This window comes from Pipistrellus hanaki (assembly GCF_964339955.1).
Source record: "Pipistrellus hanaki genome assembly, chromosome: 7".
In the NCBI taxonomy this organism is placed as follows: domain Eukaryota; kingdom Metazoa; phylum Chordata; class Mammalia; order Chiroptera; family Vespertilionidae; genus Pipistrellus; species Pipistrellus hanaki.
In genome coordinates, this window is record NC_140509.1 from 52220638 (window position 1) to 52238752 (window position 18115).

The window sequence follows — 18115 nt, forward strand, 5'->3', positions numbered from 1 at the left end:
CACACACACCTTTTTATCATCACCAGTAATCAGGGTGGCATTAAGACAAGAAAAAAAATCAAAGTCTAAGAAAAACGAAAGTTTCAGATGAACGAACGCACGGTGGTCCACGGAAGACCTAGGGAAGATGCCGTGTTGTGCGGGTGACGGGTGGCATCCGGGAGCCTTTGGCAATTACCAAGTGCCGGGTGTCTGTTCAGAAAAGCTGGCTAAAAGCCAGCACACCAAGTACTAAAACTCTCTCAGCGAATTCCCCTTAGTATCTGTTAGGGTCACTCAGCAAAGGAGGCCCGCACGGGGCAAGAGGGGTAAGAATCACGACTCCATGAGGCCATCTGGAAGCCAGATGGGCGGAGCCCCAGCAAGGCGGCAGCCCCCGGGCGGAGCCGGACTGTGAAGGACTGCGGGCGGGCTCTGTGGGCAGGGGATTCCTGGGCGGCCCTGATCCTGGGCCTGCCGAGGGGAAGTTCCTGGTCTCAGCAAACGGAATGGGGTCTAAGCGACAGGGAATGTCGGTTGTGAAACGATCTGAAAGGTCAGTTTCCCGGGGAGGAGGTATTGATTTGATTATTCGATCAGACCGAACAACAGCTACTGCCCAGTAGCTGACACACAAGGCCCAGGGTTCGGAGAAGGCCCCTCACTCCTGGCGGCAGCTGGGCTCCCGGGCTCCCGCCAGCCTCCTCGGTCCTGTGCGAGCTCAGGCCGCTGACTGTTCTCAAATGCTCATGGCCCGCTCCTCCTCCTCTGGGTCCTGAGGGTGGGCACATGGGCATTACTCCGAGCTGGCCACCCTTCCAGACAAACATGATCATAAGGGATACGCTATTTAATAAGAAGCCACTTTATCCTATGAAAAATAGCCAATTCTGACTGCTGATCTCAGAACTGGCTGCCCTTCCTGCTAATACGGACCCCAGCCAGGAAGTCTGCCCGCTAATGTATCAAGAACATAAATCATTCCCCAAACCTACACCAGCACCAACCCTCAGTACAAGAGACTGAAATTCACGCGCACCCCACGGAGAGGTTGGCTGGATCACACACATCTTACACCGAGGAAAAGGCAGCGCGGGAGAGGCACGCCAGTAGGGAGCCAGGTTCATCCCCGCCACACGCAGCCCCGCAGCGCCCCCAGGCCTGGGCCCCTGAGCTGTGGAGGCTCCCAGTCCTCCAGGGAGGCTCCACTACCCAAGGCTGGGAAGGAGAGGGTTGTGTCTGAGCGGTAAGACAGAAGGACAGGTGGGCAAAGGAGAGAGGAAAGAAGAAACTGGGTAGCAGATGGTAACCTCCCTCTCCCCCCAACTAACCTCCTATGGTCTCTGTCTCTTCTTACCTTCTGTCCTAAAAGATTGAGCAAGAAAAGTCGAAGAACACTTGTCTAGTGGGCAACCTAGAGAAGATGTACCCCTGGGGTTTAGGTCTGATACCATCAAAGAAAAGCAGGAGAAGGTTACCCCAGCTCTCTCCTGCTGCACTTTCTTGGTGCACAGAAAGCCTAAACAACGACCACATTCCCCTTTCTAGACGCCCTCCTGGTGCTATTAGTTCTCTAACTTCACCGATGAAGAAGGCAAAAAAGCAGAAGACAGACGCCGGAATGGGTGGGCCTCTAGGAGACAGCAGCTAAGAAGGGCGCCGGCTCTGGGCACAGCCGTTGCTTTGCAAGTTCACAGCACAAGCAGCAAAGGTCTTGGGCCAGCGCTTCCAAAATAAGCTGGTGAATATTCTCCTGAATTTGAGTTAGAAGCCACCTGGTGCCAGTAGGGGCACCAGTGCCCACCCCAGTAAGAAAGACCTTGAGGGTTCAGCAGAAATGAAATGAAAAAAAGCAATACCATACATACTTAAGTTTTATTTCACTTCTGAGCATACTTTAAGTGAAATTTCAAGTGTGACCAACATTTAAGACTTAAATAAAGCCCCTCGTATTAAACTATAAATGTTATGTATGCATATGCATGTGTATAATATATATATGATATAAATGGAAAAGGTCATGAGAATTCCATTAACATGCAATAAGGAGACTGGAAGTGAACACCAAAACAATATTTATAAATCGTTGAAAATGAACCTACAGACCGACTGTCTCCCTTTTCATACAGAGGGTATTTTTATTGTTTAACAGGTCCTCTAGGAGCTTACAAAGTACTCACTAGATACAGGATAGAGAAACATTCTTTTAGAGATAAGGAATCTTAAGGATTTATTTTAGAGGTGAAAAAAAAACAAACAAACCCACAAACACAATCCCAGACCAAAAAACAAACTGAGCTAGACAGAGAGCACAAAGAACTTATCCTGATAACAAAGGTGCAGGATGGGCACAGCTCTGGAGTTCTTATCTTTTTGTCCCGGCAGCTCTGTCAATTACCAACGGTGTGGCCTTTGTTAAAACACATGGAATGCGTTTTAATTTCCTCTCTATAAAACGAGAGCTCTGCTAGTCGAACCCTAATGTAGATGCAATTGGAAGGCATATAATTTTGTCTGGAGCCCCAAATCATACTGGCAGAAAAATACACACTGAGGAAAAAACGAGAGCAGCAGCTAGGACGTTAGGGACCTGCCCACCTCCCGGGAGGCTGGCGCATGGCACGCTTCCATTCCAGACAGCAGGCGCCCTGGCAGGTAAGTGCAGGCGGGTGGCTCGGAGTGGGTTATCCCCGGCAAGAATTCTCCAGCCCGAATGAAGCACCTGAACAGCCATCGGGCCCTGGCTTACCTAGCCTCCTCACCCTGCCAGAGAAAACCCCTCGGAGTTCAGCTCGCTTTTAATGCTCAGAACCACCCCAGACGCTCTTGTATCACACGTCTGCTAACCTCAGGAACGGCGCACACCCGTGTTCTAGAAGCAACACTACGTGTCTGTCTTCGCGGGAGGAGAGCCTTTTCAAAAGGTGTTTCTCTCTCAGGACCATGTGATTTCTGCTGGCCACAATTATAATATGTGAAAATTCAACTTTATTTTAGAGTCTGTTTTTCCAGCCCGGATCCTGAAATTTAGGTACCTGGCCACCAGGTGGCGTTGAGTCTCTTGGACTCGGGGTCCACAACAAAAAGTTTTAACTGAAGGCCTGTTCTGCCGTGGGTGGCAGATTGTTAGTTGTCCGCCAACATCCATGCCCTCCCTTCCCACGACAATAAGGCCCCAGTTTTTAGCTGGGTTCTTTTTTTTCCTGGCACACATCTCTAAGCCTCCTCTTTGCACTAGGTGTGGCCACGTGTTTTTGCTAAAAATAAAAAAATGAAATCAGACAAAATACATGTCCCTTCTCACAAACATCCTTACTCAACAGCTGGCATGCACCGCCCCTGTCCCCTCCCCTCTCTTCCCACACCGCTGCCTTCCTGCCGTCCGGGCTGTGGCTGTGCGGTGGCTGGAACCCCAGCAGCCTCCCAGGGCCATGCGGCGATGCCGGGAGCAGACGCCTTGGTGATGAAGCCAGGAGAGAGAGCAGCTCTGATTCCTCACACCGTGGACATCAAGTCGGCCCCCGACTGACTCGCTCTCTGCTTCTTTTATGTGTGAGGGACACACACAAACGTCTGTCTCCTTCGAAGCCATGGCTAGTCATACTTTTTCCCACTGCCCACAGCCGGATGCAATCTGAGTACCATACTTTGAGATTTCAGACTCGGCTTTAAAAACAAGTAACTGTTATTAAATGGCAAAAGATAAGTACCATCAGCACACCTACTATCCATAGATGATACTATGCTATGGATTCAGTTCTAATAAGCAGGAAGTGACTTTGTACTTAAAAAAAAAAATAAGATAATGAATTATAACATTTCCCCATAAACATAGGTTTCTAGCAAGGAGCTGGTTGTAGGTGTGAGTACCCTGAAATCTACCCGCCTCTACATCAGCAAAGCTCCCCAACCTTAGCTTTCATGCAACCCTCAGGCCAATGTAAACAAAATTTAAGCCTCTACACTCGGTATCATCTATAGATGTCTACATATTAAAAACCCTGTGTATGCTCCTATGAGCAGAGTTGTCACCTAGAGCCTGACCTCTGACAGTGATGGCCTCTAATACAATACTTAAAAAACAATAAACCTAGTCTGCCTTCCAACAGTCAATCTAAACATTCAAATTAAACCAACACCTATTCCCACCTAACATCCTGGCAAAGCACGCTGAGCAAAGTCCCGAGCTGCGGAGTCACCACACACGCCCCCGGAGAGCCGGCGATGGGGCTTCTTTCCACGGTGAATCCCCTGCTCTCAGTCCCTAGGCTCGGGCTCGCCGCTTTCCCTGCCACACCTCGCTGCAGGCCCCGTTCATCCTGTAAACAGGACCCGCTCCTCAGAGCCAAGTCCGGACATCAGAGGAAGGTCTGCACAGGCCTGGGTTCGCCTGGAGCGCTCCTCCACCTGCCACAGGTAAGCCCACAGAAGGCGCAAGGAGCCTCCCAGGCCCATCTTGGGGTTTTCGGGCTCAAAGCTCAAGGCCACCTTGCGATTTTTACTGAAAGGGGGTTACATGTGCTCAGGTTGAGGCAAAGGAATGTGCTTTCTAACCTCGGAGAAGGATGTATGTGCAGCGATACAGAGACCGCAGCAACTACAGGTGTGGGCCCCACAGCTCATTCCTCTATTATCAGTCAGCAAGAAAGCAGAGACTCTTATCACTCAGCCACACTGTCCCAACAGCTGCCACCTACAGGGGAAAGACACACACATGTGCCCTCTCTGGAGGATGCCTGCGTGACAAAGGGAATTCTAAAGAAGGGGAGGGATCTTTATATGCCATGGTGCCTACATCACAGCGAAGCATAATATAAAAAATAACAGAACTACTTAGGCAATGAACTGTTGAGAACTGACTAAATGCAAAGCAGTTTTCTGACTGCAAGCATGGTGCCCCTCACTAAGTTCTGGAGATGTTTCCCCACTCACTCTTCAGACATGTCCTGAAGATATCTGAGAACTCAGTTTTAGAGAAAACACTGTCTCTGCTTCAACTCTCAGCTCACCGAGGCCGTGCAGGAGCGAATATTCAAAAACTGTATGTGCGGTGCGCTCAGCGCATAAGTTCATATCAAACACGAATTAATGTCCTGAGAACATGTTCTCCAAATGGGAAAGCCTGCAGGCAAGCAGCCAAACTAGTTATCACCACATCTAGATTAAACTATAGGGGAAAAAATCCCTTTACCCCAAGGCATCTAGGTAAACTCAAAGAATCATCTGATTTTAACATTTCTGTTCAGCTGCACAGCAAACCGCCTTTGGGATGTTCTTGAAGGGTATTAACTGTAGGTAAGCATCAACAGTAAAATCCCTGCCTTGCGGTGTGGCTTAGTAGTTGAGCACTGACCTATGAACCAGGAGGTCACGGTTCGATTCCTGGTCAGGGCACATGCCAGAGTTGCGGGCTTAACCCCCGGTAGAGGTTATGCAGGAGGCAGCAGATCAATGATTCTCTTGCGTCATTGATGTTTCTATCTCTCTCTCCCTTCTTTTCTGAATTCAATCAAGATATATATTTTAAAAAGTAAAATTCCTACAAAGTGTAAGAGCACAGAAATCAGGCTAAAAATGTATGTTATGTATTTACAATTCTTACTATTTTTGTACTATATTGATTTACCTTTGTTCTTGCCCCCATACAATTGGCTCTTCCTTCTGAAAAATTATCTTTTATAAAACGTGGAAACTGTTAATGGAGTTTTTTTCATAGTACACTCAGTTCATTGTTCTTTCTCACATCTATGAAATTGGTTTCATTTTGGGAGGAGAACAGCCAATTTCTCAGCTGGCTGAACAAAAAGGAGATACTGAGAAACCAAAAAAGTGCCCCACTGCCCCACTACCCTCCTCTGTCACCACATCAACCGCAGCACAAACCCCCTCCATTCACAGGAGCGACCTCTGCACAGACACTGAGGGCATGAGTCCTTTCTTTCTCGAAGTTTCTGGGAAATGGCGCTGCTACGAAAGGGCAGGGCAGTATCTGATGGAGGGTGGTGGGAAGTCCTTCGTGAGTATCTGTGGGGGGCAAGGAGCTTTGAAAGCACCCCAGGGCCATGACCAGCTCCCCCCTCTGCAGGGAAGGCTCCCTCCTCGAACCCGGCCAATAGGGTTCCTACCCTGCAGCTCGGACCGAAGCCTGCACCCCCCCCTCCATCACTGTGGTAACACACTTGGGGTGTTTTATCTTCCAGATCTCTATGTGTCTACTTTTCAGTCTGACTATACATTTCCAAAGTGAATGTATATAAATTAATATTAATTGCCTGTGCCTGAAATCTCTCTATATTCCAAGCACCACCTGGCACTGGATGTCGTGTCAGAAATATCTGCTGAAGACTAAATTTAGCCAGCATTTCCCTATTGCTTCACCTTTGTTTAAAAGGAAACAAGGTGATAGCTAATGATAGACGTAGACAGATTTTTCCGGTAAATCTCTCATTACCAAGCCCATTTAATAAGGGTCATTTCTAGTGTTCAGTACTTCTACTTCTCTTCTGTGTTGTTGTTGTTAATCCTCACCAGAGGATATTTTTCCATTGATTTTTAGAGAGTGAAAGGAAAAGAGAGAAACATTGATTGACTGCCTCCCACATGAGTCCTGACCAGCACCAGGGACTGAGCCTGCAACGGAGGTACGTGCCCTTGACAGAAATCAAATCCGGGACACTTCAGTCAGAAGGCCCAAGTTCTATCCAGATCCAAACCAGTTCGGGCTACTTCTACTTCTTTTTAAGAATATGGGCCCAGAGGTTGTAACCAAAATGAAGTGGCCATGTCATTGACAATAAAAGGAAAAAGACTAGTTGAGTGTAGGTTTGATAAACCTATCTAAAATGAAATTCCTAGTGCACCCCAGACTGGAAGTAAAATGAACAGTTTTGCAGGATCCGATTTAAAAATTCTTTCTGATACAGATCAATTTTCTACCAACAGCTGCAGTCAGGAATGGATCAAGGCTATGTGAGCAGCTTTGCTCTGCTGTCAGCAAAATCCGATACCATATCCTTCACCCCCGCCCCAATCCCCACCCCACTCAAGGGCTCTGGGCTCTGCCTGCACGGAGGTCACACAAAACGCACCTCTGTGGCAGCTGCAGCTGCCTGTTTCTTTGCCCCTCCCCACCCCATTCTCTCTCTCAGGCATGGTCTGCTACCAGCTCCACCACCAGGCAGGCAGTCGCACAGAGTCAGTCACCCACCACTAACTGCACTGCCCAGCCAGGCGGCGCCATCGGTGCTGCAGTGTGTGCCTCAGCCCGGCCACGGTGCCTCCCGGACTGTCACAGGGAATGAACAGCCCGGGAGAGCCTTTTTAAATTACATGCGGGATAAAATAAGCACCAGGGTCCTGTGGAATGGAGAGCGGCATCTCCCTAACGCGACTGAAAGCAGAAACAGAGTATCATCTATTTCCCAAAATGCTGTGGTCAGGATGCTTCCCCTTCATACATTGGTCCCTCCGGAGGGCGGCTTTTACCGCGGCCGGTCCCTGTCGGCCACCCCCCCCCCCCCCCCCCCGGAGCCTCAGCACAATGTGAGGACATCCGCCACACTCACGTCGGACGTCCGAGCCCTGCTGCACACTCGGATGTCAACCAGGGCGCCGCGGGTGCTCCGTGACACAAGCCCAGGGTGCTGTGCGTCCCAAAGGCACCTTTACACACGAACGGGCTCCATTTTAACGACCCGGCACGGTATGTGCGGTGTGTACAATCGATAGATGTAAAATCTCCTGGGGCGTTTCACACAGAGGCTCCCCTCTGCCCGCGGGCACAGCTCTGAGGGGCAGCGCATTAGGACTGTGAACCAACGTGGTCTGCCAGGCATCATCTCTCTAAACATTGACCATGAACTTTCTCCCCGGCGGCAGCAGCACAAACAAAAGGCAGTAAGTATCCGGGCAGCCAGGGAAGTTCTCACTGTGAAGTAAAGCGTCAGCCAGAGAGGAATTCAGGGCGTTTTCCTATGACATGGGCAACTGGCATCACCCAGGCCCCTTCCCCTCCGGTTTCCCCTGGAGATTACAGGCAGCTGCCTATGCCCGTGGAGGAGAGATTTCTAGCCGCACAAGCACGTGCTCAGCTGTAAAGTTTTATCTTTTCCTTTGTAAGTGGAAATACACATGAGGTGGTGACGGGTCTCTGTGCAGCACCTGTGAAGAACGCGGTGTTATCAGGACAGGAAAAACCAGCTCCTTGACAGGAGGGACGATTCCATCCAACCACCCTTGCTGAGAAGGGATTCGTCGTGCTAAGAAGCTGCCTCCCTGACAGCCGTCACCATTCCAAGTCCCCTCCCCTCCCTGAACTGCAAAGGCAACTGCTCAGGAGGGCAGTTTGCTGTGGGAAGATGGAAAGGAGAATTTTGTTTGTTTGTTTTTTCATCTAGACCTGAGGGGCTGGGTAGCAGATATGAGGAGGAGACGGAGGGGAGGGTGGAAGTTTGTGGGTGGGGGTGGGGAGCTCTTATAGGCAACTCTGCCCAGTTCTAGGGCGGCAGATGTCACTGCTCCTAGGCATCCCTGACACTGCTGATCTAAGGCAATGAGGGGCACACACACACATCCACCCCTGGGGACGCCGGGGCGAGGACTAAAGTAGGCCCTGAAATGGCCAAATGTTACAGTTGACAGGGACACATGTTCTACACACAGAGAAAAGGAAAAAACAGCAAAGAACGACAGCCCAACACAGGATGAGGCTGAATAACAAACGTGTAAGTACCAGACAGGGGGACCGGCCCCTACAGGGTCTCCCTCCAGGCAAGGCTCACCTTAACAATGAAAGAAGAAACGAGCCGAAACAGACACGGAAGACTGAAAGTCTGTTATATTTATTGCCAAGGCTGACCGAGAAAAAATTCATTGTATTCTATGTGCCCGGCGCTCATTATATATCTTCTCATATAATCCTACAGGACTCCGGCAAAGTAGACACTATCCGTATTGTACAGCTGAAAAATGGTGGCGGAAAGGTTAAGGGACTCGCCCAATGTCACCCGACCAGGGGGTGCAGAGCTTAGGCCTGACGTGGCTTCATGACCAAGGCCCCTTACACATCTCCTGAGAACATTCTGATTTTTTGACTCCTATTTACATAGACCAGGCAGCAGCACACTTTTTCTTTGAGGGCTGTTAAGTGTTTTAGGCTTTGTGGGTCATACAGTCTGATACACCCGCCCAGGTAAAGCGGGAAAGCAGCCAGAGAGACTAGGTAAACAAATGCGCATGGGTGTTCTCCAGTAACTGGAGGCCAGTCTGCCAGCTCCAGGCACAGCTCAGGGGTTGGCACTCGCAGAGCTGGGCCAGATCAGCCCACCGTTGGTTTTTGTAAACAAAGTTTTATTTCTTTTATAATGGAGATCTAGCCCATCATCTAGATTATTTCTAGACAGTGAAGAGTAATGCACCAAGCTCAAATAATGCTCTCATTTCACAGAAACATTCTCAGGAGCATCAGTGCGCTTTGTTCTAACCTCCCTTCATTCCTAATTCCTAACCTGTGGTCAGTGGGTGCAGCCCTCCAGGTGGGAGAGCCTGATAAACACCTGCTGCCCGAGAGGTCACCTCTCACTGCGAAGGATCGGAGACATTCCGCGTCATCGACCGATAAGTGATTCAGTTTCTGGGAGACGCAGGATCTTGGGGAGACGAATAGATAAAAACGGAGATTCTTAGCCTAAAAAGATGGTGACCACAGATTGAGTTTGTGGTGCCATGATGATGAATTAGTTAATTCATCCATTCTAATATTTTATGTTAATTCTCATCTGAGAATATTTTCCCATTGTTTTTTGTTTTGAGAGTAAAAGAGAGGAGGAGAGACAGCGATAGAGACAGAGAATGAGAGAGAAAGAGAGAGAGAGAGAGGGAGAGGGAGAGAGAGAGAAACATCAATGTGAGAGAAACACATCAATTGGCTGCCTCCTGCACAGGCTCGATGAGGGCCATCCAGAGATGGAGCCTGCAATTGAGATACGTGCCCTTGACTGGAGTTGAACCTGGAGGCTGACACTTTATCCACTGAGCCACACCAGCTAGGGCATTCAAGTATTTTACGGCGTGCCCCCTCCGTGCCGGGCAGAAACACATATGAAGTTCAGACTGAAAAGACATATAACACTTGAGTAAATACTTCACCTAGTGCAAATCTATGCTGCTATTTATGACACCATAAGACTTGAGCTAGAACACAACCCACTGCAAGCAAACCGACTAACACAGACAAACTGTGTTGCTTTGATAGCTACTGAAGTGAGGTCCCCCAGACAAGGGACTCTGGCTTCTTGTCCAAAGAGCAGCAGCTCCAGGAGAGCCTGTAAGATCTGGGAGGTCAGGGGCCCCCCTGGCTCCGTGCCCAGACCCGGAACTCTGAAAGGATCTGCCGTCCGTATGACTGTGGATCACCTACCTCCACCGCTCCTGACGAGCGGGGCTGGGAAAGGCCCAGCTGAGAAGTCAGGTTTTCTAACTCACACTCTCAAGAGCAAACGCTCCTTCGTACCTGGACGGTCTGGTAGTCGGAAGCATCGATTCCTTTCACCGTCACCTCTCGGAAGACTCTCGGCTCCAGCTCCTCTTTGGTGAGGTCACAGTGATAGATGATGCCTGGAAGGAAGCGGAGGTCTACGTTCAGTCCGTGAACACACCAGACACCAGGGGGCTGAGGATCCCAAAGTGTAATCAGATGCCAAGAGGAGCGAGAGGAGCGTCAGGGAGCATGCGAAGAGGGAGGAGCTAACTGTGGAAACTAACGGGTCTGCTCCACGCCAAATCACTTAGGAGCAAGGCGAAATAACATGGGGAACCTCACACAGGACTGTGATGTCCGAGAGCCGATTACAACTGAAAACGCAAATGAGTGGCCCAAAGTCAAGAGCCAGCCAGGGGTCTCTTGATGGCAATCTGGGGCTCTTGCTACCTTACCCGACACCCATGCATTCACGGACACACAGGTGGACAGCAATCGGGGACCAGCGAGGACCGGGAGCCGTTCTCAAACTGCTTTTAAATTTCGATTATCCCAGTAATTGTGCATAATAACGAAAATCGAAAAATATGCACCGAGATTCCCAGCTTATTTAACCACTAATTAAAATTCTATTTCCTGAATTTAATGCTGACATTTAACAACTACGTCGGAGGAACAATAAATAGGACAAGCCCCGCCGTTTGAGAACAGCAACACTGCTGTGGTTTATGAAACAGAATTAGTCACCCAGGATGGCTGGAGTGGAAACAGCCCTCCCATGAAATACTTTAAGCACATACTGTCAAATATATGATATAAAATCTACTTAGTGATCCCCAGGCTTGCTGGAAAACCAGAAACCAAACGGTCCCCCCACAGGACACATTCTAAATGACTGATCTGGAGGTAAAACAGTGGCTTGCTTTCTTCTCAACTCCTCGTGTATGCTCTTCACGAACAGCTGAGAAACACACTCTGCCCCCCACTGGCAAAGAGCAGTGCGTTTAGATTCCTTAACAGCACGACTGCTAATGCCGACAAATGTTATCCCCATCATCACGCTAACAGACACAGCATGTTAAGGCATGATCACAGGGTGTATGATTAACATCAACGGTGGGGAGATATGTAACATGATTCAAGTGCTGGCTTTCTCCGGGATAAAGTACAACTTAAATACTTCCCAACTGCACCCTGGGCACACACTGAATTTTCCCAGAGGACTGTCATCTGGAGGGCAATGGCCATCTTCAGATACTTGTGAATTTTTGAAAAGCTGCTTGTTCAGTATCTGCTTCCCTCTTTCACAAAATACAAAAAACAAAAACAAAATACAAAAAAACCCACATCTGAATCTTTGAAGAAAAAAAGCACACCAAACCACCAGACAACTACAAATAGAGGTGGCAGACCAAGCACGTACCATCTGAGCACCTGACTCGCCCTGGCATCACCATTACCGCTAGTTCAGTGACTGACCGGGACCCGGGAGCAAGGACTCCCAGCGCTGACAGTGACTGGGCCAGTGAGCTTAGACAGCCACCAAAGGACTAGAATGCAAATTCCCCAGTGAAAGACAATGAATAGGAAATACCCTCTAAATGCCCGTTTATCCAGAAAAAATACCGACATCGAACCCTCTAACAGCGGAATGAAGTAAGCAGACCACAGGGGCTGGCTACTGCCTCACCTCTATTCTTCTGTCTTCTAGGAAGAGGCTGTGTTAACCCTGAAGGTACTACTACTACTTAATGCCGTTAGTTGATCAATACTTTCTATTTACATATTCGCACATTCACGCTGTAATGGGAATCCTTATCATGTAACGATGTTTGGTGTCTAAGTACAAGTGAAGGTGGGTTTGGAGAAACCCTAGAATCATGAACGAGAAAGGACTGGATGGGTGATTGCTAGGAAATCAATTCCGAAATGTAAGGGTGGAAGAGATTTGGATTTTGGGAGTCCCTTAAAGTGTTTGGGGAGAAGGGTCACAGATGAAAACAAAGTGCTTTAATAAGATTATTCTAGCAATAGGGAAGAGGCAGGGATGGCCAGCTGGGATATTCCTGCTATAATGTGAAATAAATGTAAGGAGGTAAAAGAAACGGGAGTGAGGGAAAGGGGTAACTCTATGAGAAACGGTGAAAGGAGAATCAGGAGGATAGAAGATTGGATATGTAAAGAAAAGGCAAAAGAACTTTGCAAAAAATGACCCACGCAGAGACTGTTTTGTCTGATTATGTTTGGGTTTTAAGGTTTCTAAAAGAAAAAAATAAATAAAAACTAAAACAAGTCTCTTAAAAAATGTTGTGCTCCTTGGTATTTTCTTAAGAGTTGAAAACATATTTATGTCCCCACAAAAACCAGCTTATGGATGCTTACGGCAGCTTTATTCACGATGGCCAAAACTCAGAAGCAACCAAGAGGTCCTTCAGTAGATGAATGTGTAAATGGACGATGCTACATCCAGACAATGGAATATTATTCAGTGCTAAAAAGTAATAAAGACACGGAGTATCCTTAAATGAATAAATGAATATTACTAAGTGAAAGAAGCTAATCTTGCCGAAACTGGTTTGGCTCAGTGGATAGAGCGTCGGCCTGTGGACTGAAAGGTCCCAGATTCGATTCCGGTCAAGAGCATGTAGGTTGGTTATGGGCACATCCCCAGTAGGGAGTGTGCAAGAGGCAGCTGATTGATGATTCTCTCTCATTGATGTTTCTAACTCTCTATCCCTCTCTCTTCCTCTCTGTAAAAAAAAAAATCAATAAAATATAATTTTTTTAAAAAAGAAAAAAGAAAGAAAGGAAAAAAGAAAGAAAGAAGCCTTCTGGTAAGGCTACATAGTGTGAGATTCCAACTACATGACATTCCGGAAAAGGCACAACTATGGGGACAATAAAATAGACAGTGGTTGCCAAAGGTTGGGACATGGGGTGGGTGAGAAAGCAGAACACAGAGGATTTTTAGGGTAATGAAAGCATTTTGTAGGATACCATAATAATGGATACATGACATTATTCACTTATCCAAATCCATAGAATGTACAACACTAAGAGCGAATCCTAAGGTAAACTATAGACGTGGGGTCATTAGGATGTCAGTGTAGGTTTATCAGCTGTATACCAAATGTAATACATTTGGGGGCTGTACTGCTAGTGGGAGAGATTATACATGTGCTGGGTTATATGATAAATCTCTGTACCTTGCCCTTTAATTTTGCTATTAACCTAAATCTGCTCTAAACCTCTTAAAAAAATATATATATATATATATATAATATATACATTTTCACCTTTCCCAAACAGTTTGAGAAGGTTAATTTCTGATTCCCAGAGCCATGCCCCTGGGGCTGCTGTACAGGATTTTTACGATGTGCGAGTCTGTCCGGAGCTAACCTTAGACAACCCTCCGAGGTTCCATGAGCACATAATTAACCGGCTCTGCAGATCCGTGGTTTGGGCCACAGGGAATAAGAGCCTCGTCACACTGCCCAGGCTGCCCGTTTTCTCCCAGGTGTGACTCAGGATACAAAACTCCTAAACGGCTGGGGCAGAAGGCACTGTGCACTGCGCACCTCCGTGGGGACCGCAGTCGGCTGTGGCAGGCCCCTGCCAGGTGGCTCCCATGTCCACAGCAGCTGCAGCTGCAGCGCCTTTGGGCCCTGGGGCTTTGCTCCTGATTTAGTCAGCTTTCGTGGACAGCGAACCTTCAGAGGCCAGGGCGAGGCAGCCTTGAAGGTGACATGGATGTGTGTGGATGGATATAGACACATGCTGACAATTAATTACGTGAGCATTTTTACACCTGGACCCAAAGGCCGGAGTCGGGAAGTCCTGTTCTTCGGTTGTAGATATCCAATTACATTAAGGAGAGAGGAAAAACACAAAGCTGGGGGCAACATGAAGAGGAACAGACAGAGGAACAAAGCATTACGGCCGCAAACGAGCGCTCGCTCGGAAGCTGCCTGGCACTGCCGAACGGAGGACACGCTTCTCTTCCCCACCTTTGCAGCCTCGGTCACGGATAACATTTCCTTCCTTGGCACCGAACCCACCCTGCTACGCTGGGACAAGGAGTCCTTTCTTCCCCAGGTAACGGCGAGCTTGTTCCTGAAATAAACGGCCACGTGGGGTCGCGGAAGGAGGGTGACAGGCCTCTGGTGACTCTGGCTTTTACGAAGTGTAGGTGAGTCACCCTCTACTCTGTTCTCCTCGGCCCCTTTTCCATTTAAATAGTCTAAGAGCGATGCGGTTTTCCAGTGTCACACCTCGAGGGCCCGTGTAACCTGAGCGCGTGAACGGAGGGCCCTGCAGCAGGGGCTGGGAATGGCTCTCTGGGGGAAACGGGCTGTTCTTAGTTTCTGTCCACGGGCTGCCGCTGTACCTCAGTACCCGGGGGAGAGGGGCGGGCGCAGGACATCTGTCCGTCCCTGACTGCTGGCCCCGGTTTCCACATCCTCGTGGGCACTTTTCCTGGCCCCCTCAATCTTCCCAAAGGCACGTGGGAAAGGAAAGCTTACTAGGTGTTCCAGGTATGCCATCAGACCGACTGACAGAACACCACTCTTTGGGTTTTAATAACCCTGACAGCAACCTGCCAGGTGATAAGGTTCCTATGAATGGCTTGCTCTGTGACTCCGAGGTGGGGAATAAAAAAAGAGGCATCACGGTCATCTGGCCAAACGCCAGTGCCAACCCAGTACCTGCCCAGCTCTCCCGTATCTGCTGTATCTGCCAAGGATAAGACTATCCCAACAAAACTGGGTAGGGCCAAAGGGCTATGGGGGAACGTGAAAAAACGAACAAGGAAATGTGCGCAAACTTTCTCAGCCAGACCGATCTAGTATAGGGCCTGCTCGGTCCGAGGCAAACTGCTAACTGAACCAGGTTCTGGGACAAGTCCGAGTCCGCGTAAGGCTTCGGCGATAGCCAAAACAGCCCAGGGGTGAAGCAGACAAAACCAAAACAAAGCAGAATGACTCTTTAAAAAGTAAAAAGGACCGCTATGTTGACTTTGGGTAAAATTTACGACATGAAATTTACATGCAAAGTAAAAGTCCAATTGATGAGCATGTTTTCTTTGTATTAGACCAAGTGAGTTTTTCCCGCCCTATATGATGCAAGACTATATTTTCAGACTTATCTTTAATTCAGTTTAACAACTGCAGAATTTATTCTGTTTGTTCTAGGAAACAACTGTGACGTCAGCTATGGCCACACGTTTTTATTCTAAGCTTTTAGTTGTGTGCGCTGTGACTGGCCTGGTCCACACAGACCAAGGCTGAATCGAAGATCATACCTGCTCCTGCGGATTTATTTCATCAACCTAGAACAACAGCTGGTCCTGTCCCCAGAACAGACTCAGGACTCAGGATACAAAACTAATGACGGTGCAGTTTCGGCGGCTGCATTTCCCTTGGTTCTGAGCCATCTGCTTTACTCCCATTAAGTGAATTGGCTGGAATACAGCACATGTGATTTTCAACCTCATAGCACTGTTTTCCCATTTCCCCAAAGAAACGAAAGCATCAGTCTGAGTCTGGAGGTGGGAGGACTCACCTGGAGACAGGAAGGACGTGAACTGGTAGAAGATCTCGGTGTCCTTCTTCTGCCCGCTGTAGCCCACGATGCTGCCCACCTCGAGCGGGAAGGTCTTCAGCAGGGCGCCCGTGGCCAGGTCGTGGAGCTGCAGCGTGTTCTTCACGTCGTGGAGGTAGCACAGCACCAGAAAGTTAGACCTGACGCAGGCCACCCATTCTGAAAAGACAGGGACAGACAAGGCCTCAGGCGGGTTTGCAAAGGCGTGGATGGCACACCCACGTTACCGGACAGCAGTTCTGGAGCTCCAGGGTGCTATGCTAAGTGACTGACTGTACAACTGCTTTTAATCCTTCACCTAGTTTCCAGCATATTCCTCTAATAAGTGACTGTCCCTGTGGTGTTTAGAGGAAACAAAATACTCCCCACCTTGGGCTGGGGGCTGTGATTCTCCAGGTAAGGTGTGTACTATACGTAAGCTGCCTACCTATCCTGTGTCTAATATCATGCTACAGGAAATAAAAGAAAGAAAACAACCACCACCAAATCACAGCCCATTTCCGTTGGGGTTGTTTATTCAACAAAAATGTATCAAGCCCTTGGACTAGTCCAGGTCCTCTGCAAGGTGCCAGCACCTCTGCCCTGAGGACACAATCAGATAAAAGCACAGCGGGTAACGTGCAGACAAAGGTGAGTCACCGGTTGGCTGCAGACCCAAAAAAGGGAGAGCCTTTCAGCAAGTGCTGACAGGGGTGGGGATGGAGGTGCCTGGGAGGGACAGCGGGATGAGGCGGCAGGAAGACAGGCGGCCAAAGGAACAGGCCACAGCTAGGAATGAGGAGAGAGAAAAGGGAGGAGAATGAACAAATGAATGCACAGCAGGAAGAGAGGGAGGGAGGAAGGGAAAGGGAAGGGAGGGAGTTAAAAAAAACATAAGTGAGAGAGCTGCTTTTAAGAAGAAAAAGGTTGGGGGTGAGTGGCAATGGTGATCGAAGGGGGCCTCGGTGAGCTGGGTAGGAGCGGGGTGTAGTTCAGACTCGGCAGTTACTGCGGAGCTGCTGTTTGGATAAAGGGGATACAAACAGAGAGGCCATCCATGAAGGACACAGAACAATGGGGGTGCACAGGAGACCGAGGGGAGACCAGGAGGAACACGCCTTCAGAAAGCCAGTGAAATCACACCAGTGTAGCTGAAACCAGTTTGGCTCAGTGGATAGAATGTCGGTCTGTGGACTGAAAGGTCCCGGGTTCGATTCGGGTCAAGGGCACGTACCTTGGTTGTGAGCACATCCCCAGTGGGAGGTGTGCAGGAGGCAGCTGGTTGATGTTTCTCTCTCATCGATGTTTCTAACTCTCTATCTCTCTTCCTCTCTGTAAAAAATAAATAAATAAAATAAAAAAGAAAAAGAAATCACACCAGTGTGGATCAAGTCTGGAGATGTAAGAAAACAAATGAAAGGCAAAAGATAAAAATAAAAATATGAAAGGCAAGTACCCCACAAGAATCCAGGGCTTGGTGGCTGGGAAATGGGAAGTCAGGTAGAGGGAGCGCCCTCCTCACTCCCAGGGTTTCGAATGCAGTATCAGTGCGGCCCTGCGGCAGCCCTGGGGGAGGGCAGGGAGCGGAACACAGAAGGAAGGGCAGGCGCAGGGCACCATCCGCTTCGTTCTGGACGAGATGAGCCTGAGGGAAGGCCAGGCTGCCCGGAGGGAGAGGTGCTGTGATGCACGGACAGATGGGAGGACAGGGCTGCAGGTAACCGCTGCACCACGGGGACAAGCCTTTCTCGGTTCACGGGAAAGTGCAGTGGTGGGATCCTTGACGCGGCTCATTTTAAACTCACTTTTACTACTAATATTTTTCACCTTCCCCCCGAGGATATTTTTTCCATTGAATTTTAGAGTGGAAGGGAAAGGGAGAGACACAGAGAGAGAAACATCGATGTGAGACTCATAGATGGGTTGCCCTTGTCCAGAATCGAACCTGGGCCCTTCAGTCCACAGGCGTCGGACGCTCTATCCACTGAGCCAAACCGGCGAGGGCCACATGCTCATTTTTTAAAACCCACGAAACTAGTAGCTCACACTTGTTAACATTAGCAGCTATCAGCACAAGCC

General features: G+C 48.8%; 1 protein-coding gene across 1 annotated transcript in view; it reads right to left on the reverse strand.

The window, feature by feature from the left end:
• PREP (prolyl endopeptidase) overlaps positions 1 to 18115 on the reverse strand; it is a 103937-nt gene that overhangs the window by 22108 nt on the left and 63714 nt on the right. The window contains exons 9-10 of the mRNA XM_084890532.1: positions 16019 to 16216; positions 10490 to 10593 (exon numbers count right to left, since the gene is read on the reverse strand). Coding sequence (XP_084746658.1) covers positions 10490 to 10593; positions 16019 to 16216 — 302 coding nt within the window. The remainder of the gene's footprint in view (positions 1 to 10489; positions 10594 to 16018; positions 16217 to 18115) is intronic.